Source organism: Grampus griseus (assembly GCF_964374135.1).
Source record: "Grampus griseus genome assembly, chromosome: 5".
Classification (NCBI taxonomy): Eukaryota; Metazoa; Chordata; class Mammalia; order Artiodactyla; family Delphinidae; genus Grampus; species Grampus griseus.
Window position 1 is genome coordinate 9,744,655 of NC_138998.1, and position 23,922 is coordinate 9,768,576.

The 23,922-nt window shown below is 48.6% G+C and overlaps 1 protein-coding gene across 1 annotated transcript in view; it reads left to right on the forward strand.

Annotated features, from left to right (window-relative positions):
- Positions 1 to 278: 278 nt before the first annotated feature.
- RFTN1 (raftlin, lipid raft linker 1) overlaps positions 279 to 23,922 on the forward strand; it is a 204,080-nt gene continuing 180,436 nt past the window's right edge. The window contains exons 1-2 of the mRNA XM_082654829.1: positions 279 to 444; positions 17,272 to 17,424. Coding sequence (XP_082510955.1) covers positions 17,280 to 17,424 — 145 coding nt within the window. The 5' untranslated portion in view covers positions 279 to 444; positions 17,272 to 17,279. The remainder of the gene's footprint in view (positions 445 to 17,271; positions 17,425 to 23,922) is intronic.

Below are 23,922 nucleotides of genomic sequence, written 5' to 3' on the forward strand. Positions count from 1 at the left end.
AGCGCGCAGGTTGCCGGCCGCCTGAGGCGGCGGCGCGGGGCGCGGGGCGCGGAGGGGGCGCGGGGCGGGCCAGCTGCTCCCGCGGCGGCTCCCCCGAAGACGCAGCGCAGCATATTTTGCACATGAGTTCAGAGGAAGAGGAAGTGTAGCCGGCGGACGCGCGGCGGCGACGGGGGCGCGTCGGGGCTGGAGCCGGAGCGCGCCGGGCTCAGGGCGCAGCTAGCGGGAGCGCGGCGGCCGCGGGCTCCGCTGAGGGACAGACGCACGGATCGCAGGAGGGACGGACACACGAGCACGCCGCGCCGCCTGCCCCGTCCCCACCCCCTGGCGCCCACGCCTTCCCCGCGCCGCCTCCTCTGTATGGCACAAACTTTCCTCCCGGGACGGAACACGCTGTCTCCGGGAGCCCGCGCCCGCGCCTTCTCCTCGGCTTAGTCCAGAACGGTAGGTGGGCGCCTGAAGGATTCGGGATGGAGGCGGGCGCAGGCGGGGCGGGAACCCGGCGGGCAGGGGGAGCCTGGCGGGGCGCCTCCCTGCAGGTTGCCGAGGCTGGGCGTGCTTCCCAGGCGCCGGGGCTGCCAGAGGGCCATCCCCGTCCCCTGCACCCCGGCCCGGATTGGATGGGGTCGGGGACAGGATCCATGGGACGCAGCGGTCTTGGGCCAACTTTTTTTGGGGGGTAAAAAATCATCCCTGGCGAGCCATGGGGAGAGGCACCCCAGAGCAGTCTGTTGAGGGTCGTGGGCTCCGCATGCTCCAGGCGCCTAGGAAGGAAGCAGAGGGGAAGCTTCGAGGCTACAGGTGGGTGTAGGACACTGCTGCAGGGGGTCCTCGGCAAAGATCAGGCGGGAGCTGGCCCAGGAATCCAGGTTCAGGAAGGCACGAGGCCGGGGTGGGCTGGGGTGGAGGCGACTCCCGCTGCCCTTCTGCGTGCGCCCCGGGAGGTGCGTTTGTTCCCGGGGCAGCGGTGTTGGACGGGCGGGAGCAGACGTGCCGCGCGTTCAGAGGAAGCGCCGCGGCCAAGGGAGGCTCAGAGCCTCGGGGCGCGGGAAGTCCCCGTCACTGAAAACGGGCATCTCCCCTTCTGTAAAGGGGGTTTCTTCCCTCGTCCTCACCACTTTCCGAGGCCCAAGGGACGCCAGGGTGGACCTGGGTGAGGGCGGGGTGGTGGCGGCGTTTATTTCAGGAAGCCCCGTTGTCAGGCATGCACACCCCCCCTCCTGCGCCAGGGCTCATGCCCTTCACCTAGACTGCCGCTGTCTTTGGCAGCGGGAACCGCGTGGAGGCCAAGGTGCAGTAACCCAGGCGCCCTGCCTCCCTGGTGCTTGCACCTGGCTGCCCTGTGTCGTTGTGGGTGGTCCCCAGGGACGCTGGGTGGTGTCAGTGAGTTTGTTAGGGGGTTTAAGAACAAAAAAGTATTAAAAAAAAAAAAAAAGTCTGGCACCAGTTCCTATGTTTGAGTGACTGCCCTGGTCTCCAGCAACCTGGTTTCCTTCTTGTAATTGGTACAGCTGTTTTCAGATGGTGGGCGCAGTCAGGCGAGGCGTCTTCCAGCCCCTGCCATCGTGTGTCATCTCAGGATAAGTGAGGCCCTGCCAGGAAGGAAGGCAGGCGTAATGTGAGCCACCTCTGGGCCCATGCGTAGGGCTTGCCCTGCACCCCACGTGTCCCTGGCCACAGGGATTCCTAATTTGTACCTCTGAACAGCTGAATTCCCTACCAAGTTCAAGTGACCCCAGATGTCACCAAACCCCACAGAGGGGTTAAGCAACAAGCTGTTTGGGGCTCTTTGGTGCGTGTGCGTGCTAACCTCAGTGAAATCACTTTAACCTCAGAGAGAGCTCTGCATCCTCTTTTGCCTTAAGTGGGGTTTCTGGCCTGACAGCTGTGAGGACACCCCTCTGGCTGCATTTGTATAGCAAGTCGCTGGGTTGCTTTTTCTTTGTTTGTCTTTTGGCTGCATGGACGTGGGACAAATGGAAGAGAGGTGTTGTACCGTTAGCTAATAGATTTGGTGCAGGAACTGAAAGAGAATTAATTGGGAATACGAGTCAGTGAGTTCTTTTTCTCCCTCTTGAGCAGGAATTTTTGGCCTCCATTCAAATAATTGCTTTGTCTGTAGGGAAACAGGCAGAAAATCTTTGGCATGAGTGATGTGAGTTCCTGTAAAGCTACTTGTGTTCTTCCAGTCTTAACTTTTCAGCAGAATCGAAATTATGTGGGCCCATGGCTTGGTGGGCATGGGTGTCTTGCTAAATTTCTAAGTTGGTGGGCTAGGGAGAGGGCCCTGTGACTCTTTCCCCCACCCACCTCCTTTTAAAAAATATAGAAAAGTTGGGGCTTCCCTGGTGACGCAGTGGTTGAGAGTCCGCCTGCCGATGCAGGGGACGCGGGTTCGTGCCCCGGTCCGGGAAGATCCCACATGCTGCGGAGCGGCTGGACCCGTGAGCCATGGCCGCTGAACCTGCGCGTCCAGAGCCTGTGCTCTGCAACGGGAGAGGCCACAACAGTGAGAGGCCCGCATACCGCAGAACAAAACAAAACTATATATATATATATATAAAAGTTGCAAAAACAGTGACCACCCAAATACCCGTATCTAGAGTCTATAATTTTACAATATTGGCTTTATTACACATCCGTCCATCTAGTCATCCCTCTATCCATCCATCAGCAACTTATTGTTTTATGCATTTTAAATTAAATGACAGACATTGGTACAGGTCACCTCTAAACGTTTCAGCACACATTTCATTATTTAGAGTTCAATATATGTTCATGATTTTCTTAAGGTAAAATTTATACATATGGTGAATTTTTACATACATACATATCTCCATATAGTGAAATGCACAGACCTTGAGGGTAACATTTGCATAATGTTTCGACAGACACCTACACCTGTGTAACCCTCATCTCTATCAAGTAATGTCGCCATCACCCCCAGAAAGTTCCTTCATCCCCATTCCCAGTCAGTCCCTGCCCTCACCCTTTGTTTCTCACTCAAAGTTAGTTTAGCCTGGTCCTGAACTTCATGTAAGTGGAATTCCACTTACAGTATTTATTCCACTTTACAGTATTGTGTAAAGCTTCTTTCAGTCAGCATGTTTTTGAGGTTCACCCATGTTTTATGTACCAGTAATTCGGTCTATTTTATTGCTGAGTTATAGTCCGGTATCTGTTTGTAATGCAGTTTGTTTATGTATTCCCCTGTTGATGGACACATGAGTTATTTCCAGGTTTGGGGGGTATTATGAATGGAGCTGCTGTGAATATTTGTATACAAGTCTTCCTAGGGACATACGTTGTCATGTCTTGTGGGTAAATGGAGTGGGATTGCTGGGTCATAAAAGAGATGTATGTGAACCTTATGAGAGGCTGCCCGACCTTCTCCCAACATGGTTATACCATGTTACACTCCCGCCAGCGAAGAATACAAATGTGAGATTCCAGATACAACAACTCATCTTCCTAGCCCAAAGTCAAGAGCGTGGTAGACCAGTGTTCTTCTGGGGCCCGAGGGAGCCAGTAATTGGAACATCTGAGACAGTCTGGACCATGCTGTTCATAGCTGGAGGAGCTGAGAGAAATCCCTGACTCTGCCAGTAAATGGGTTTACTCTTAAATTATTGCAGACAGTCAGACAAATATTTTATTTTTAAAGATCTTCAGAGAAGGGAATTCCATAGGGGAACGTCCCCTTGCTTGTGAAAGAAGATCGACTGCTTTCTATATAAAGAAAAATAAACCCCAAACCCCAAAGAATTCCACTAAACTTCTGCTTCGAAACTCCTGGGGGATTTCTGGCATAGTGGTCTGGTTGCTGTGAATCTGGTGGAGATTCCCGTTGGATTTCACCGGCTGAGGCAGCTGGCTGTTGAAAGCGGTTGTGTTTGCTTTGTGAGACAGGTCAGATTTGGCTTTTTGAAGGCTGCGAGAACAGCTTTCCTGTTAAAGTGATGTGGCCTGTCAGTGAGAAACATGGCCTGTCAACACCCCTCTTATTGTCCTGGCTGAGAAAATGGGCCGTTCCCTCTCAGGTCCCCTTGCACCTTCGTCCCCGTCTGTGGGCCTGTAGCCAAACCTGGTCTTGGCTGATATAGGAAGTAGGAACGGAGCTCCCTGCCTATGTGAGACCCAGGATGAAGCTTTGACATCTCGCTGAGGTGTCTCACTGAGGTCAGCTGACAAGTGGTACAGAGTCTTAAGACATTGGCCTATGTTTGGGGACTGTTCCCTTCATGCGCCAGCCTAGTACATTGCCTGCCGCAGGGTAGAGGCACAGAATAATTCTCATGGTGCCCATCTGGGTGACTGCCTGTCTGGACGTTGTCCCAGATGTCAGGACCCCAAGACGTATTTTACTAGAGGCCACTTTACTATAGCCCGTGAAACAGGTTCAAAGTGTTAGGAAAACTTTGCCAACTGTAAACTTCCATTCTAGTAGCACCGTTTTTATTTTATTACAGATTTTACTATCGCTGTTGACAAAATTATCATTATAGCTACCCCTTGCCAGGCGCCCATTCTTTGCCAGCCACAGTTAGGCTCGTCACGTGCGTGCTCTGAATCTAATCCTCGTGAGAGGCAAATACTATTATTATCTGCACTTTGGCCTTGAGGAAACTGAAGCTTAGGGAGTTAGGGAACTTGCCCCAAGTTCACATTTTCATGTTTCCTGGACATTAAGGGAAGAGGCTGTGACCTTCTGGTTTCGCAAATGCAGATTCCATCTGCAAGCATAGATTTCCAAATACACGAAGCCGTCGTAGAAGAGAAATGTAAGCTGGATGGGGGATGGAAGTTGGAACAAATGACACACTGGAATCACTTTCTTAAGTCTTTTGCCTGTTTCTTTTTGTTTCAGGCTTTCTGAGATTTGGGGCACCTGGAGCCTGGGTAGAGGTGCTAATTTTGGTGACAATTTAAGATATTATTGGTTGTGATGATTGTAATTTTATCGTAGGGAAAGGAAGACGTGGCCAGCTGTTTGGTTTGAGCGTCTGTCTGTCAGCTCACTTGTGGCTGGGCTGTCCACTACAGTAGCCACTGGCTACATGTGGCTATTTACATTTAAATGTCAATGAATTAAAAGGAAATAAAATTTAAAATGCAGTTCCAGTCTCACCGGCCACCTTTCAAGAGCCCTAGAGCCACATGTGGTTATTGGCGAGCGAATTGGACAGAGCAGATGTATTTTCATCCTGGTTGAAAGTTCTGTTTGATGGGGCTACTCTGTACTAAGCATTTCTCTTTTGTCCTTCAGTTTAAGAATTGGCCACACTCTTGGCTAAAGCTTAGGCTGTTTTTCACTGACAAAGAGATAAATTTAGCCAGACATTTCTTTTATGTTTATAAAAAGGTTTGTGTGTGTGTGTGATCCTTCCTCCCATTCACATTCAGTTTTTGACATAAATTTGAGTTTCCCTTTTCTCCTGGTCCCCCAAAGGGGCTCTCGTTATTATCGTTGTGTATTTCACCAAGATGCGTTCTCTGAAAAGATCGGTACAGCGGGCAAGCGATGGCCACTGCTTGAGGCCCTGTTAATTTCCTCGCTCTCCAAAGAATTCAGTTCAGCGTTTAAATATGCATTTGTGCGACTTACTCCCTACCTGGGCTGAATTCAGGAAGAAAAAGTGCTCTCAGCGGGGCCAGAACCAAAGAGCTAGAAAATCAGGTCACATTCTATGTGTGATGGCTACCTGCCAAGACTGAGGTGGAGCAGGCATCCTTTGGGGTACCTGGGGGCTTCGTTAGGGGGTTTTCCTGGGTCGGGCCTGCCCCTGTGGTGTCGGGAGCAGCGGAGGGGCCGCAGCGTCGTGTCTGATGGTGCAGGATGGTGATGGAGGGACGTCCCCTTTACGGGGTGTCCACACTCAGGCTCGGTTCAAAGGAGAGGGGCGCCAGCCCACGGGGGTCAGTGGGGAACCCAGAGCCCCCAGAGCTGGGAAGTCAACATCAGCTATGTTTGCTCAGCTTGTTTGATGCTCCCCAACTCTCGTGCTACTTCATGAAGCTGTATTGGATGTTTCCACACTTTTTCAACCAGGAAGCCAGCTGCACTTCACTGACAGCGTTCTTTGGCTTTTAAAACGAAACTGTCCCATTGTGTTGTTCCATAGGCAGAGCCCCTGGATGGGCAGCATTTATTCTTTGCAAAGGATTATCAGCTTCCATGTGTGTGTGTGTGTTTGTGTTGTGTGTGTGTGTGTGTGTGTGTGTTGGAAGTCCCAGATTAGTATTTCACCCCGAGGAAATACTTCTGAGGAACCTTCAAGTTTTATGGAATAACTCCCAAATTACTCAGATTTGGAGAAATTTTTGTAATAGACCTTATCCATTAAAGTCAGATGAGAAGAGATTAGGTTAATCACAGACTCTGGTTAATGGAACGTGACCATATCGTGTATTACAAGATTTTGGAAATGCAGAGTACAAGAAATCAGACTGTTCATTTAAACACTTCTTTAATTTAGAGAGGTCTTTGGGGATTTTTCCAGTGTCTTGGGACACTTTATAAGCACCCTTTCGGTGTGGTGTAATTATAGCAGGTTAACAGGGATCTTTGTCATGGACAACAAGTAGTACTAGTAATAGTACTAATAATGGTTAACATTTAGACAGCCATTTCTAGGTGCCTGAGCTCTTCTAAGTCCTGTTAAATTAACTTACTTAGTCCTCACCCTGCAAGTGGATTCTGCGGTCATCCCGATTTTATAGTGGAGAACCCTGAGGTTAAGTGGCTCCCTTGACGTCACTCGGCTAGGAAGTAGGGACCCTCGAACTTTAACCAGGCACTCTGACTCCAGAGCGTCACCAGCCCCTGTGCTGTGCTTTTAAAAAGGCGAACTTGAGAGCAACAGGCAAATACTCCAAAGGCCCTTCCCATCCTTTTCCAGATAATAGGCACCTTTCCTTCTCCGGGAGTCTGTTGACGGAGTAGGTGTTACTGTGCATCTCTTGGGGCAGGGCATTGGGGTAGTTGTTGTTGAGGATGAAGATGTAACTGCCTTCGAGGAGTTTGCTGTCCCATGGGAAGATGGGGCGGTACCCAAAGCTCCAGAGCTCTCTCCCTTGAGCTGTGGACTGGTCCATCCGGCTGCCCACCCCACCTCCCCTTGGTTGGAGTTAACGCATCCAGGACAAACTCCGGTCTGCTCTGGCCCAACTGCTCCTTTCACGGTGTGCCTGTCTTGGGAGGTGGTCGCTGCAGCTTTACAGGTGCTCAGGTCACAAACCTGAGAGGGGTCTCGGATGCCCTCTTTTTCTCATGCCCTGTCTCCAAACCACTAAGAAATCTCACTTCCTACCTTCAAAACGTATCCAGAATTTGACCTCTGCTCACACCTCATCACCACCTGGTCTCCCTGTTCCCAGGGTCAGAGTGATCATGTCTCCCTCGGGGCTCGAAACCCTCTGAGGTCTCCCATCTCACTGGGGACAAAGCCAGCATCCTGACCACGGCCGCCCAGGCTACCCCACCTCCCTGGGCAGGTCCAGGACCTCCCGGCCTGTTTGCACTCGTGGCCACCTGCTCCCTCATCCCAGCGCTCGCCCTGTCACCTTCTGGGGGAGGCCTTCCCTGATCACGCTGTTTTTTTTTAAATTGTGCCCTCCCCTGTACTTGCTAATGCCCCTCTCTGCCTTACTTGTCTTTACATGACATACTTTTTTTTTTTTTTTTTTTTTTTGCGGTACGCGGGCCTCTCACTGTTGTGGCCTCTCCCGTTGCGGAGCACAGGCTCCGGACGTGCAGGCCCAGTGGCCATGGCTCACGGGCCCAGCCGCTCCGCGGCATGTGGGATCCTCCCGGACCGGGGCACGAACCCGCGTCCCCCGCATCGGCAGGCGGACTCTCAACCACTGCGCCACCAGGGAAGCCCTATGTGACATACTTTTAAACTTGAACTTCATTCATTATTCTTATGTGTCTGCTCCTGGAAGTAAGGTCCACGAGGGCGGGGTTGTTCTTGTTTTGTTTTGGTCTTTGTCTCTGTTTCACTTCGGTATCCCCAGCACTTGGAACAGTGCTTTGCACCTACTAAGCGCTCAGTGAAGGAGGGCGTGATGGTTAATTTTATGTATCAGATTGGCTACCACAGGGGTACCCAGTTTTTGGTCAAACAGCAGTCTAGGTGTTGCCATGGGGTATTTTTAAAGATGTGATTAACATTTGAATCACCCTCCCTAATATGGGCGGGCCTCATCCAACTAGTCCGAGGACTTAGAAGACTGAGGTCTCCTGAGGAGGAAGGAGTTCTGCCTCCAGATGGGCCTGGGGCTCAGCTCTGCACCATCATGTTTTCCCTGGGCCTTTGGCCTCCTGGCCTGTGCTATAGATTTTGGACTTGCCAGCCTCCAAGTCCAAAGACAAGACCTTTAAAACAAATCTGCCCCAACTTCTCTCTCTGTAGATATCTACATAAGGACACATATATGCACAAGAAACCCAGGAGGAAGAACAGGCTTTTGGGGCAGGGTGTTGAGTTCTCTTTGGGGCATATTCATCTGGAAGTGCTGGGAAAGTTCCAGGTGAAGATGTTGGAACGGGTCCGTGGGTGTGTCTGTTGGAGTTGGAGAACGGTCAGGCTGGGAGGTGAATCTGACAGCTAACGGGGAGATGATGCAGTTAAGGAACTTTTTTGAGCCTACGTGCCTCCTTGTATTGGAGGTTCCCAAATTCTGTACTAAGGCACCCCAAGGCACCGCAGCAAGTGGTACTTGCATGTTGGATGCCACCCTCATTACTAGCCCGAGGTAGTTCACAGGATCAACATCAAAGGCTACCACTTCCTTTTGATGATGTCATATCTTTGCAAAGCTGGATTTGGGGTGGTTGCTAAGAAGATCATTGTTGAACAGGAGATGAGGGTGGTGGTGTCCAGTGTGATTCTGAGGTTTGAGAAGTTTCCCGGTGCCAAATGGATGCACACATCCCAGTAGTAAGTAATTACGGTAATTTAAGGATGCAGGAAAATTTTTTTTTTCAGTTTGTGTAGTCTGTTCTTTCAAAAGGATGCTAAGTTGTTTATACATAATTATCAATTTGTTTGGACCTGACTACTTAATAAATCGAGCTGTGGGTATTGCTTTTAGCCTGGGGGTGCTGTGAACAAACGTATAGGGACACTGGGGGTGCCGTGACCTGAAAAGTGTCAGAGCCTTTGCCCTGTATGGTTCTGGGTATTATATGTAGTGTGTACAGGATAAGGACCAGGGACAGAAAGACGGGGGACAAAGGGACAGGAATGAGGGCTGCACACCAAAAGTTGTATTTCTACAAAAACAGAAGATGTGAGCAAATATAAGCATTTGTTGATTCAGGGTAGTGGGTACAGAGATGTCTCATTTTTTAAATCCTTATCCATATGCTTGCGGTGGTTGGTAGTGAAAGTAATTTGAAGAGAGAGGCAGAAGGAGACTGGAGATAGAAATTTGGGGGTGCACTTGTGTTAGGGACGACAACAGAGAGCCTGGGAAGGGAGGGTATGAGGTCCAGCGAGATTCAGGTGATGCAGGGGTGGAACCAAGGGGGTCAGCAAGACCACGTTCTTCTAGATTGTGGTTCTCAGCCCTAGCTAAGCAGCCTAAGAGAGACCCTGGGCCCCTGCGGCCTGGGTGTTAGGAGATTGGAGAGGGTCAGGAGTGGGAACAGACAGGGTTTGCTCTGAGCGTGTTGATTCTCAATCCTGGATGTCAGTTAGAATCACTTGTGGGGGTGTCTTAAAAATGATGCTTGGGCCCCACCCCAAATGCCTGGGGGTGTCCAGGTGATTCCAGTGGCAGCCAACATTGAGAACCACCGCCATGGCTTTCTCAAGCTTTACTGTGATTCAGACTTTGATGAATCGTGTGTGAAAAGGTGGATTCTGATTAAGTAGGTCCGGATGGGCTGATCCCAGGAGTGCCATAGCTCCTGGTCTGAGGACCACACTTTGAGTAGCAAGTTCTTCTGAGGGGAGGCTGTTTTATTTAAGGGTGGTTGTGATGGAGGCTAGTGGGAGAGCAGAAAGAAAGGTGGTCTGGATCAGTCTCCACCGAGTGTTTTCCTTTGATAATGTAAATACCCCTCGTAATGCCTTATCTCTTGTTGTGTAACATATTACCCCCAAACTTGGCAACTGAAAATAGTAATGAATGTTTATTATCTCGCAGGGCTTCTGTGAGTTAGAAATCCAGAGGCAGCTGAGCTGGGTGGTTCTGACTCAGGATCTCTCACGAGATTGTGGTCAAGATGCTGGCTAGGCTGAAGGCTGTTCTGGAGCTGAGGGATGCTCCCACTTGAGTGTTGAGTTCATCGTGGCTGTTGGTTGGAGGCCTCAGTTCCCTGCCCTGGGGGCTTCTCCACGGGGTTAACAGAGTGTTCTAACAATATGGCAGCGGGCTTCCCCCAGGGACATATCCTACTGATTACACAGGTCAGCCCTGCTCAGTAGAGGAGGGGACCACTGGTGGACGGGAGGATTATTGAGGGATATCTTGCAGGCTGTCTGTGATACATCTTGTTGTCTTCAACTAGGAAATGTAATGCATATGCAACACAGAAAACTTGAAAATATAGAAAACCATAAAGAGAATGTCTCTCATCACTCGTGACCCAGAGGAAAGTTCTGTGAATAACTTTATTTAACCTGCCAGTTAAAAAAAATATGTGGATTTTCATATACAGATACACACATAGACACTTAAAAAACAGTAGCACCATAATATAACCCCGTTTCATACAGATTGTTCTTTTCCTTGGCATTGAATCAGGAATACTTTACATGGGTCAGTTTTAGTTTTCCTTGGGTTTCTGTCTTAGTTTGTAGGATATCAAGATTTGATGCCATCCGTACAGCTGATTGGATTTTCAAGTTTTCATTTACATTTCTGGGTGGAGAGAGATGTTCTTATCATGTAAAAACTTCTTAATTTGGATCATCAGTTCCTACTTTGGGTGCCTGAATGATGTAATAAACACACTCGAGTCTTTAAATATAGGATTTGAGTGGAGAAATAAAGAATGAGTTTGCCAGCTGATCCAGCATCATTGCGTATAATTGCCCCATCTCTGGTTGCTTGTCATGAGCTGTTGGCAGTTGTTAAAATTAGCTTTACGGTCTGCCTCAGATTAGCAGCAAGTGTGGTAAATGAGGGCTCACTCTTAATGAAACTAATTTGTATTTGAAAATATAACTACATTTATTCCCCATTATTTAAATGTGTGCATGCTAGTTGATAGTAAAAATAAACCTTTAAACTCAGGGATTTTTTTTTAAACCCCAGCTGAAAAATAATTGTTTAAGGAGGTGATCTTTTTTTTTTTTTTTTTTTTTGCGGTACACGGGCCTCTCACTGTTGTGGCCTCTCCCGTTGCGGAGCACAGGCTCCGGACGCGCCGGCTCAGCGGCCATGACTCACGGGCCCAGCCGCTCCGCGGCATGTGGGATCTTCCCGGACCGGGGCACGAACCCGCGTCCCCTGCATCGGCAGGCGGACTCTCAACCACTGCGCCACCAGGGAAGCCCGGAGGTGATCCTTTTTGAAGTGGTTTTCCAGTGTTTTACGTGCATCTGGGGAAGTATTTCAAAACCAGATTAGAACTACTTTAAAATAAAAATTCAAACATTTCAACATTTAAAATGACACAGAACATCGTGCCCCATGGCTGATCAGCTCTTTCTGGAACCAAGTCTATGGGGGTGTGCCCTCTGTTTTATATCACAGCGGTTTTCTCCAAATGCCCTGCACCCCGCCCAGACTTCTAGAACAACCAGCCTCACCGTACCACGTGTATTTCTTCATTGTCTTTCTTCTCCTTCACCTGTGATCTCCTAGAGGGTAGGACCTGGTCTTTCCATTTTTGTATTTCCTAATTGAGGGTGTGACTCAAAAGAGGCCATAATAAATGTTCATTAGATGAATGAATGCACGAACTCGGAACATGAATTCTCTCCCTCATGGAGCTGACAGTTCCTGCATGAAACTGGGCCCACATATACCAAAGACACACCTCCTTCTAGGCTTGATTCAGAAAGAATTGATTTTTCCAGAGTGTCACCAGTTGAGGGATCTTTGCTTCTGGGTCATTTGCAAATGACCTCTCCTTGTAGTGGGTCTCAGAGACCCCCAGTGATGACCTTATTTTCTTCCCTAGTCTGTCTCCAGTCCTACTAATGTTTAGCCAGTTTCTGCTGAAGAGCTGTAAGGATACTTTGGCTCTTTTCCCACTGTCTCACCATAGGAGCGGGGAAAGACCTGTGAAGACCCCTTGGATGGTTTTTCTTGGTGCCTTGATTATAGAGAGACCCATGCACGTGGGTGCAGGGATGTCTTTTGGGAAGATAAAGACGTAAAAAGAAGAAAAAACCCTCCTGTGTGACTGTCGAATAATCAGAGCTGATCCAACCATCACCTCACACATAAAACAAGTAACCTGGTTTCCATAGGTGTCAAAGTGAAGTGACTATAGGAATTTGGAAGGGCAGAGCTATGGGGGTTGGATGGACCATACGAAAGTACTGGAAAAATGTCATCACACACAGGTGATTTTTAGCAAGTGTCCTTTACAAAAACAGACAATAACGAAAGGAGAAATAGCCATGAATAGCACTGCTGGTCATGATTCCCTCCCAGTGAGCTGATGCCCCAGGGTGAGCAGGGGTGGCCGAGCTAAATCCGCGGAATCTCAGCGGGTCTCACCTTCCACGGTGCCTCTCGCGGGTCAGCATCTGGCCACCCTGAGTGTGTTATTCATTAACAGGATCCTGTACTTACCGTGTAACCCAGCGATCCCGCCCCGAGGTATTGCCCTAGAGAAATGAAAACTTAGGTCCACGTCAGAACTTCTAACGTGAATGTTTACAGCCACTTTTTTTAGAATCGCCCCAAACTGGAAACTCCCCAGATGTCCTTCCAGCATGAGTGGCTGAAGCAGGCCCCTGACTGCAGGCTTGGCCGAGGAGGCAGCTGGCTGTGGTCATTTGGAGCAAACTTGATGTAGAGGTTACCTGTCGTATGATGAATCACGCCAAAACTTAGAGGCCTAAAGCAGCAACAGCGGTGTGTTTTGCTCAGGGAGGGCCTCTCTTCGGGGCTGCTTGAGCTCCCTCATGGCATGGTGGCTGGGTTCCAAGAGCAGGTGTCCCGAGAGTCAGGCAGTGGATGCTCCCAGTTTCTTAAGGCTCAGGTCCAGAAGCTGGCACTGCATCATCTGACGCTTTCTATAGCAAAGCAGTCACGGAGCCCGGATTCAGGGGAGGTGACATAGGCCCCGCCTCTCGATGGCAGGAGTGTCAAAGGATTTGGGGGCCATATTAAAAAACCATCACACTTACCGTTTACCTTCTGCCCTACCTTGACCCCCGAGACCCTCCCTGAATGTCTGTGCGGGGCACGTACAGCTACGCCAGCCCCATCTGCTGGCATCCGGTGAGGCTGTGCCCTTCACTCCTTCCTCCTCCTCCACCTCTCACTGCCCTCCAAGGCCCATATGCAGCCTCTGCCCCAGCTTCTTGTGGGATTCTAATACAACCAGGGTTTGGGAACCTTGCACTGGAAACAGGGAAGTTTACAAAATGTAGATGTAAGGCACTATTATATCTTAGTTTTCCTTCTTCTTTTTTTTTTTTTTTTTGCGGTACGCGGGTCTCTCACTGTTGTGGCCTCTCCCGTTGCGGACGCGCAGGCTCGGCGGCCATGGCTCACGGGCCCAGCCGCTCCGTGGCATGTGGGATCTTCCCGGACCGGGACACGAACCCGTGTCCCCTGCATCGGCAGGCGGACTCTCAACCACTGCGCCACCAGGGAAGCCCCAGTTTTCCTTCTTTTCGTAAGCTAGATTTTGTGACTTGTTTGAGCATAGTAGGGACTGTAACAGACATTTTTGGAGTGATGTAAAAGTCTTTCCTATTTTGACAGGGGTGGGGTTGGTGGAAGAATGCAGGAAGGAACTAGGAGGAAAGCAAATGTGCCAGTAGCAAGCAAGGTAGGGCCCTAACACGAACGAGTAAGAGGAACAAATTCACACTAAGCTTTTGGTGACTGGCAACGGCTTCACCATGATTCCCTTCCCAGAGAGAACTGTGCTTTAGAAGCAGTTGCTTAACCAGGGTTGTATGCCCTAAAATTTGAGACCTCAAGGATTCACTGGTATTACAGTTTTGCACCTGGCTGGTACAGTGTCTGATCACATAGATGATTTCCCAGGGTCTCATTGTGTCCTGTGAGACAAGCACAGTGCCCTTTGGAGTGAACTTGGAACTCAGGTTTGGGATAGTCTGATTAAAACCTTAAATTCAAAGTTATGAATTGGGAGTTTTTCTAATACTTCCTGACATGCCTCCCTGCAACCCCAAATTTGTCTGAGACTATCTTACTCATCTTGATAATCCTCTCCTCCTTTTTTTATGCTGTGCAGGATCCTGTCCTTGAGAGAAGAAATTAAATCATACTAAAGTGTTAGTGGCTACCAGGAGCTTGGCTTGTTGCCCGTCCCAGGGAGATATTTGTGGTTTCAAAGGCAATGCTGAGGTAGGGTGTTCTCAAAGGAATGACTCTCTAATGCTCGAATTTACCTAATAGGATAGCAAGAATGGGAAGATTTTTGAGGAAGGGTTTTTTTTCTTGGAGGTCCCCAAATGCTCGGTCCTTTGTAGGGAGGAAGACGAGTGAGTGACTGGTAAGCCTTTGGGTTATTTCCAGTTCTGTTCTGGCAGTGATAGTATTTATCTCACTAGGTTACCTGTTCCCCAGTACTTAGGGGCCTCCCTGTCTGCTTCTGCTTTGCCCCAGCGGATGCCAGGCGGTTTGCTTTCTAGCAGTTAAATATGCAGCCTCTGTGCGTATCAGCTATTATATCTGCAGAACTGCAGAGTATTTTACAAGTAATCAGTTCATGCAGATTGCACATAAATCATGTCTGCTCTGGCCCTTTGGACACTAATGTTCTCTTATTAAGGCATAAGTAAGCCTTCCTGTTCTCATCCATCCTTCCAGACTTTTTTTAATTACTGCCAATATAGCCTGGTTGTCGCTTCATCAGCCTGTTCCCTCCCTCCCCGGCCTCGTTGCTTTTGTGCGGTTCATCTTGTTGTTTTGGAGCTGGCCAAGTTGCCGTAGGAAGCTGGGTACCTTGTGAATGGATTGAACCAACGGAAATTCTTATCTCAAAAAGGAAGTGGCCACCACGTTTCTGTTTGTGATATTCTTGACCAGTTAATATATTTGTGAAATATGTTCTGATGGCAGCACCGGTGCCCCAGAGAGGAGGGAACTTAGCCAGGCTCAGTCACAAAAGGGAAACTATCTCCCGCTGTAGTCTGGGGAGTGGATAAAAAGTCATTTCATGAATGTCATTCTGCCTAAATAAACAGAGAACATTCATTGTTTTTAATCCCCTGGAAGCTCAGCCCACCCTCGTATGCACATCGTATTAACATTTCTCCGTTTTCTTTCCAAACCGCAGCCACGGATCTTTGCTCCGATACACGTGGATTCTGCTTCCAATTTCTGCGGCCCTGCTCTTAGTGTTCAGCCAGTTTTCATTTTGGTCTCAAATGACTCTGAGTCTGGAAGAACCGCTCTGTTCCTGTGGTTTGGTCTAAAACGGAATAAACAGGGACTTTTTAGACGAGGCCTGTAAAAGTACCACCGTCTACTTTGAGAGGTGTTTTTTGAATGTAAAATCCTGTCTAAATAATTACTGTTGAGGGTAGAAAGGACTTTGGAAATCGTAACAATTTATTATCCCCTCTTAGAAACCACGGCGGAGCGACATCTCTCTTATTTTTTTTTCAGATGGGCTGACACCATGATGCACTTGTATTGCTTTTCACATCCCATTTTTTAATCATGTATACAGAGTATAGGGGAACTGAGACACTCTGAGGTGTTATTTTCCTCAGATGGGGAGAAAAATGATATAAAACAGTATTTTTTTTAAAACATCCTTATTGGAGTATAATTGCTTTACAATGGTGTGTTAGTTTCTGCTTTACAACAAAGTGAATCAGCTATACGTATACATATATCCCCATATCTCCTCCCTCTTGCATCTCCCTTCCTCCCACCCTCCCTATCCCACCCCTCTAGGTGCTCACAAAGCACCGAGCTGATCTCCCTCTGCTATGCGGCTGCTTCCCACTAGCTAGCTATTTTACATTTGGTAGTGTATATATGTCCATGCCACTCTCTCACTTCGTCCCAGCTTACCCTTCCCCCTCCACGTGTCCTTAAGTTCATTCTCTACGTCTGCGTCTTTATTCCTGTCCTACCTCTAGGTTCTTCAGAACCTTCTTTTTTTGATTCCATATATATGTGTTAGCATACGGTATTTATTTTTCTCTTTCTGACTTACGTCACTCTGTATGACAGTCTCTAGGTCCATCCACCTCACTACAAATAACTCAATTTTGTTTCTTTTTATGGCTGAGTAGTATTCCATTGTATATATGTGCCACATCTTCTTTCTCCATTCATCTGTCAGTGGACACTTAGGTTGCTTCCATGTCCTGGTTATTGTAAATAGTGCTGCAGTGAACATTGTGGTACATGACTCTTTTTGAATTATGGTTTTCTCAGGGTATATGCCCAGTAGTGGGATTGTTGGGTCACATGGTAGTTCTATTTTTAGTTTTTTAAGGAACCTCCATGCTGTTCTCCATCAATTCACATTCCCACCAACAGTGCAAGAGGGTTCCCTTTTCTCCACACCCTCTCCAGCATTTATTGTTTCTAGATTTTTTGATGATGGCCATTCTGACTGGTGTGAGATGCTATCTCATTGTAGTTTTGATTTGCATTTCTCTAATGATTAATGATGTTGAGCATTCTTTCATGTGTTTGTTGGCAGTCTGTATATCTTCTTTGGAGAAATGTCTGTTTAGGTCTTCTGCCCATTTTTGGATTGGGTTGTTTGCTTTTTTTGATATTGAGCTGCATGAGCTGCTTGTATATTTTGGAGATTAATCCTTTGTCAGTTGCTTCGTTTGCAAATATTTTCTCCCATTCTGAGGGTTGTCTTTTCGTTCTGTAAAACAGTATGTTTTTGGTGTCGTTTCAGAATCACAGGCTGGCTGGTAATGGTATCTTATGAGCGAGAGAAAGCAGCCTGAGCGTAGAGCCTCCAGTGTTCAGGTCACGGGTTGAACTGTGCTCTAGATTTCAGCCAGGCTCAAGTCCTTTACGGGTTCTTCAGGGAAATAATGGGGTCGTTTATACTGCGGTGTGTAAAAACAACATCTCAGGAAGAAGAAAATCATTCCCCCGTTTTTCTCCTTTTGCTGGCAGCTGCTGAAATGGGTTGCGGATTGAACAAGTTAGAGAAACCTGAAGACAAACGGCCTGGGAATATCTATTCGACGTTGAAGAGGCCCCAGGTGGAAACCAAGATAGACGTGTCCTATGAGTACCGCTTCCTGGAGTTCACCACCCTGACCGCCGGTGAGGACGGGGTTCAGCCCAACCCAGGGGTGGGGGGCTTGACAGGGCTTCGGCCCAATCAGCGCTGGAGGGGCTGCCCAGGACACGCTGGGGGGTGGGGGGCTGGGGGCGGGGGGGGGCGTTGGGAGGTGAACTGCAAAGGGTGGGCCTGTTGAGAAGGGCCTGCGCTCAGAAATCCAGATTTTTAGGTGAAATCTTTCATTGTTTTGAAAGCTAGCAACTAATTTAAATTGTAACAAATTAAAACCAGGTGTGAGCCAAAGAGTACACTTGGGTGGGCTGCATTTGGCCCTGGGCCCGCTTGTTTACAGACTGTTTCACGACAAGACGCGCGGAAGAGGACAGTCGCCATCTGTCCGCGTGGTCGTCTGCCCGTCCACCCAGGTCTCCCTGCCCCTTGTCCGCTGGCGTCTTTCGAGACTGCTCGTCCAGCGGGCTTGGCCCTGCCTCACCCCGGTGTCCCAGTGGCCCCCGGGTGACTGGCGAGTGAGGGTCAGTGTTTTCATCCCGAGCATTTGCTGAGCACCGACTGTATACAGAGAGTTGAGGTGGTGCTGTGGGAAAAGCACGCGGCCCGTCCTGGTTTCCAAGACTCGTACACATGGAAAATCTCAGCAGGCTATAACTGTAAGTCGGAAACATGTAAACTATGTTTTCGGAAGAGGAAGAGAACATTCTTCCTTGTGGGAGACCCCTGGAAGCCGTAAGTCCAACCCAGGATCTTCCTAACAGAGACATCTTAAGACTAACTTTCTCCCTGGGCTTCTGTGAATATGTTAATCTTCTAGTAAGAGAAGAGAATTCATGGGAAAAGCCCTCCGAGTCGTGGGTTTGAGCCCTGGCTCTGCCGTGGAGCAGCTGGGCCTGCAGTGTCCTCATCTGTGAAGTGGGCACACACAGACCAGCTTGCAGGGCAGCACTGAGAATCAGGAGAGGCGACACGTGTTCTGAAGCTCTTAGCACGTCCAGCTCCAGTTGGGTTGCTCGCATCACTACCCCAGCTCCCTCCTCCACCGCTTCTGCCCGACCACCTTCGTGCTGAAGCTCCAGATGCTTTCTGAGCCCCGAGAGGGATGGGCAGCTGGGCGTCTCTGCAGGGGTGGGCCTGGGCACCCCTCACGTCCCCCAAACTGAACCCGGCCTCTTCCTCAGCAGGCTGCTTCCTGCTGGCGCCGTTGATGAATATAATGTCACCGTTGTCCTAAACGGCCAGACTTGACACCTTAGTCGTTGTGACCATGTCTCCCCCTCACCCACAATTTCCATTCTGTCACCCAGGCCTCTTAAAACTACTTCCAGAAATGCTAATGAGGTAGCTGATGTAACATGGACAAATCTGAAACTAGATCATTTGGAGTATTTCGTCATCCAGTATTTGCTCAATGAGTATTTGAGCGCTTTCAGTGTGCTGGGCCTCGTAGGATGGTCAAGGAGAAAACCAGAGCATGTGTAGGAGAAAAGATCCGAAGGAAGTATATAACAAGATGGTCGATATTGATTGTTAGGGTGCTGAGATGGTGGGGGAATTCTTTTTCTCTTTTTCATATTTTTGTGCATTGTGGTTACATTTCTTTTATTACTAAGAGGAGTGATTTGTGCCTTTTGCTTTTCTTAGTAATAATTTCCAGGAATATGTCCCGCCCCCTGGCCCCCACTGATTCATCGCTCATTCCCTGAGCTATTTCCCTGACCTTGTTTGTTTCTCTGCTTCCTTGTGCTCCAGTCACAGCACCTACATGGCTTGTTTGGATTGAATTACCTTTTGTTTTCCAATTATAAAGTGGATATATGTTCATCATAAAAAGTTAGGAGGGGCTTCCCTGGTGGTCCAGGGGTTAGGACTTCACCCTCCAATGCCGGGGGTGAGGGTTCCATCCCTGGTCAGGGAGCTAAGATCCCACATGCCTCGCAGCCAAAAAACCAAAACATAAAAAATAAAAAAAAAAGCAATATTGTAACAAATTCAATAAAGACTTAAAAAAAAGTTAGGAAAACACTGGAAAAATTCTAGCTGGTCTCCCTGCTTCTCTCCCCTTGTTCCCACCACCCCCAGATCACATCACTCCTCTGCTCAAAACCCTGCCATGACTCCCAGACCCTGAGACACCAGCTTCCCTCTGCCTCAATCTCCCACTGTCCTGCGTGTTCTGTCACTGCGGCCTTGCTGTTTCTCAAATCTCCCAGGCCTCCTCAGGGCCTTTGCACTGCCTGTTCCCTCTGCCTGGAAGTTTTCTCAGATATACCCTGGGTTCAAACCCTTAACCCCCTTCTCTGGGAAACCTCTCTGACTGCCTATTTAAAATTTCACCTCCCCTGACACCCCATCCCTTTCCCCTCTTGATTCTCCTCATAGCGTATGCTGCTGTCAACATGCTTTATATTTCGCTTGTTGTTATTCATTTCCTTGTTTGTTGTTTGCCTTCCTTCAGAAGGTGGAATCCCTTCTCATGAGAGCAGGATTGTGCTTATTTTATCCTTTGCTGTATTGTCGGTGCTTTAAAAAAAAGAAAAAAAAAGAACAGTGCCTGGCACATAATAGATAATCAATAATGTTTGTTGAATGAATCCTCAATGTATATTTTTGTATCCTGCTTTTTTGCATCTTAACATTGTACCATGAGGCACACACCTCGTGGTTCCATATGTTCAGAAAATATGATTTAATGGCCCCTATATGCTTGAATTACTCAGGGTGCTGTAATTTATTTAGGGTCCCCTTTTATTGTTTTATGTTTTGTTTTATTTTTGCGGTACGCGGGCCTCTCACTGTTGTGGCCTCTCCCGTTGCGGAGCACAGGCTCTGGACGCACAGGCTCAGCGGCCGTGGCTCACGGGCCCAGCCGCTCCGCGGCATGTGGGATCTTCCCGGACCGGGGCATGAACCCATGTCCCCTGCATCGGCAGGCGGACTCTCAACCACTGCGCCACCAGGGAAGCCCTTTCTGACACTTTTATTCCATGATATATTAAACTCATTTGTGTTTCCTTGAGGGCAGAGACCAAGCCTTTCCCATCTTTCTGTTCATCTTTCTTGTTTATGCTTTCTGGCCGAGAACAGCGTGTCCTAAATAGTTGGGTTCTAGTACACCTTCAAAGTCACTGTTACACCTGCTGATGCGGTTCTCTGGCAGCCTGTCAAGTTTCTTTTCCAGAAGTTCTAATGGGATCATTCATTATTGCTCTAGAGTGGAGCCAACATTTGTTAAGAGCCTACTGTGTGCCAGGTCCCGTGATGGGGCATTAGATCCCTGATCTCATTTTTTTAAACTTTTCAACTTTGCCAAAGTATTATTTAAGCGTACCACACTGCACATCTTTAAAATGTTCAAACCCATGAAGCCGTCACCTCATCAAGATGTAGAACGTTTCCACTGCCCCCAAAGTGTCCTCATGCTCCTTTGGAGTCCCTCCTTTTTTCCAACCCTCTGTTTCCAGACAGCCAGTAATCTGCCTTCTATCACTGATTTTATTTTCTAGAATTTTCTATAAATGGAGTCATGGTGTGTAGTCATTTGGTCTGGCTTCTTCCACTCAGCTTACTTATTTTGAGATTCATGTATGTTGTTTGGTGCGTCAGTGGCTCATTCCTATTTCGTCACTGAGTAATATTCTATTGAATGGATTTACCACAGTGTGTTTTTCCATTCACCTGCTGATGGACTTTGGGGTCATTTCCAGTTTGGGGCGATTACAAATCAAGTTGCTATGACCATTCGTCTTTTTGTGGTTTCTTATGTCATCTTATCGCCACAGTAACCCAGTGAGGTGTATGGGGACACTCGTTCCTTTTTTGCAGAAGAGGAAATGGACCCTCAGAGAGGTTAAGTAACCTTTCTAAAGATGCAGTGCTAGGAAGTGATTAGGGTGGAATTTGCATATGGATCTCTTGGGCATCTGAGCTCTTGTGCCTTGTAAACCGCAAGGTGCCAGAGAAATAGGCATTGACACCAGTCAGAACATTCTTGCTAGAAAACTTGTGTTCTAGTGTAGAGACGCATAGGAGTACTCTTCTATAGGGTTTTGGCCATAGGGGATTTTTGAGGAGCACTTGACATGCTTATTTTTCATAGCGAAGGTGGTCATCTGACACGTTAATGAATTTCAGGTTGGGGAAAGGGTGTTGTCCACTTCCACCTGCTGGCCTAGGCAGGAAGGGGACCACGTGCCCTTTAAAACAATCGAGGTCGGAGCCAACATTGTTCTATCTGTCCCTTGCTTAGAGCTCGGTGCTTTTGTGGATGATACTGGGACACGCAGCCTTGCTTGTAGGGCTGGCGGAGGCAAAAAGCAGCGGGAGACTCACAAGTGAAGCATGTAAGCTGGCAAAAATCTCCATTCTGGGTGATTCGATTGGATCTTAAATTTTCAATTAACTCTGGTCGCCGAGGGATGAACCTGCCCTTTGATGGGTTTCATCGCAGACGGAGGCCCAAAAGCATCACAATTTCTGCAAAACGGTGCTTCATTATCCCTCTTCTGTGTGTGTTTTGCCAGCTTCTCTGTGCCAGGCCACTCAGAAGCTACCTGTGTCAGCTCTGTGAGAATCCACTGTGTTTATAACATGCTTGGTGTGGGGACAGTTGGCAGTCAGAGACCTGTAGGATGAAGTTAGTGCCCAGGGCGTGATCCTTGCTTGAACTGTCTAGCCCTGCACTGTCTAGTACAGAATTCACCAGCCACATGGTTACTGAAATATAATAATTGATTACCACTGAATAAAATGAAAAATTCAGTGCCTCTGTCACCCTGGCCACACTTCAAGCGCTCAGCACGCACATGTGGCTGGTGGCTACCATACTGGACATCGCAGATGGAGGACACGCCCACCATTGCAGAAGGGTCTGTCGGGCAGTGCTGTTCTAGTTGGTTTTCAAGGGAGGATAACTCTGTGGCAGGTCTGACTCTGTATCCCTAATGCACATTAATGTACCATGTTATTATGAAAGTTTGCCCTTGGGTTCATCACGGACTGTAGGATGACAGCTCATTGATTTCACAGATATTTATTGAATGTTGACCAGAGGCAGATGTTGTGTCCTGAGCACATAAGAGTGAACCAGACAGGAGGTGCTCCCTTGTCTTAGTCAGCTGGGCTGCTGTAACAAAACGCTCCAGACTGGTGGGCTTAAACCACAGGTTTTTATTTTCTCATGGATCTGGAGGCTGAAAGTCCAAGATCAGGGGGCCAGCAGGGTTGGGTTCTGGTGAGAGCTCTCTTCCTGGCTTGCAGACGGCCGCCTTCTTGCTGTGTCTTCACGTCTGAGAGAGACAGAGAGAGTCCCTTCTCATGTCTCATTTCTTATAAGGACATTAGTCTTATTGGAGTAGAGCTGCACCCTTATGACATCATTTCACCGTAGTTGCTTCCTCACTCTAAATACAGTCACATTGTGGGTTGGGGCTTCAGCAGTTGAATATTGAAGGGACAATTCAGTCCATAGCACTGGTCTAGCCCACTGGTCTACATGGCTTCAGCATCTTACAGATGAAGAACCAAGTGACTGTAGTACCTGAGGCTAGAGTGCTGGTGATAGAGGGGCTGTGGTGGAAGGTTCCCTTGTTGGAAGATGTGTATGTCAAGGAAGGTTTGAGATCCGCAGGTGGATTTGGAGTTAGCCAGGCAGGAGAATGAAGCTGGGAGCAGGTGATCTTTTCAGGCAAAGGGGACAACCTATGGGAGGGGCCAGAACGTGGAGACAGCATTGCATGTACGGGAAGCTGTAGGTGGTTCAGGTCGGTTGGAGTGTGGCTTTTCAGGGGCCAGGTGACTAAAGGTCTTAGGCCTTGGACTGAGGAGACTAGGCTCTCTCAAGAGCCCTGAAGGATTTTAAGGTGGGGCGAGGGTAGGTGACGTGATCAAATTTATGTTCTGGAAAGCTCGCTCTGGGTTTAGAGTGAAAGAGGATGGCAGGGATAAAACTGGGGGAGAGGAGAGCATTTGGAAACCATTGCAATCATCAGGCAAGGGGTGAAGGTGGCCTCAGCTGAAGGGGTGGCAGTAGGGACGAGGGAAGTGAGCGGGGGTGGGGGGAGTCAAGAGAGATCAGGAGGTGATCCCAGGGACTGACTGGCAGGTGAGGGAGTGGGGCGTAGAGGAGGAGGTAGTTCACTGGGCACCTGGATGGCTGGCATGGGGGCCACACGGCTGGATGCTCTGATTCTGTTTTAAAGCAGTTTCTTTTTTAAAAAAATAAATTTATTTATTTATTTATTTTGGCTGTGTTGGGTCTTCAGTGCTGCTTGCGGGCTTTCTCTAGTTGTGGCAAGCTGGGGCTACTCTTCGTTGCGGTGCACGGGCTTCTCATTACAGTGGCTTCTCTTGCTGCAGAGCACGGGCTCTAGGTGCATGGGCTTCAGTAGTTGTGGCACGCGAGCTCAGTAGTTGTGGCTCGCGTGCTGTAGAGAGCAGGCTCAGTAGTTGTGGCGCACGGGCTTAGTTGCTCCGCGGAATGTGGGATCTTCCTGGGCCAGGGCTCAAACCCATGTCCCCTGCATTGG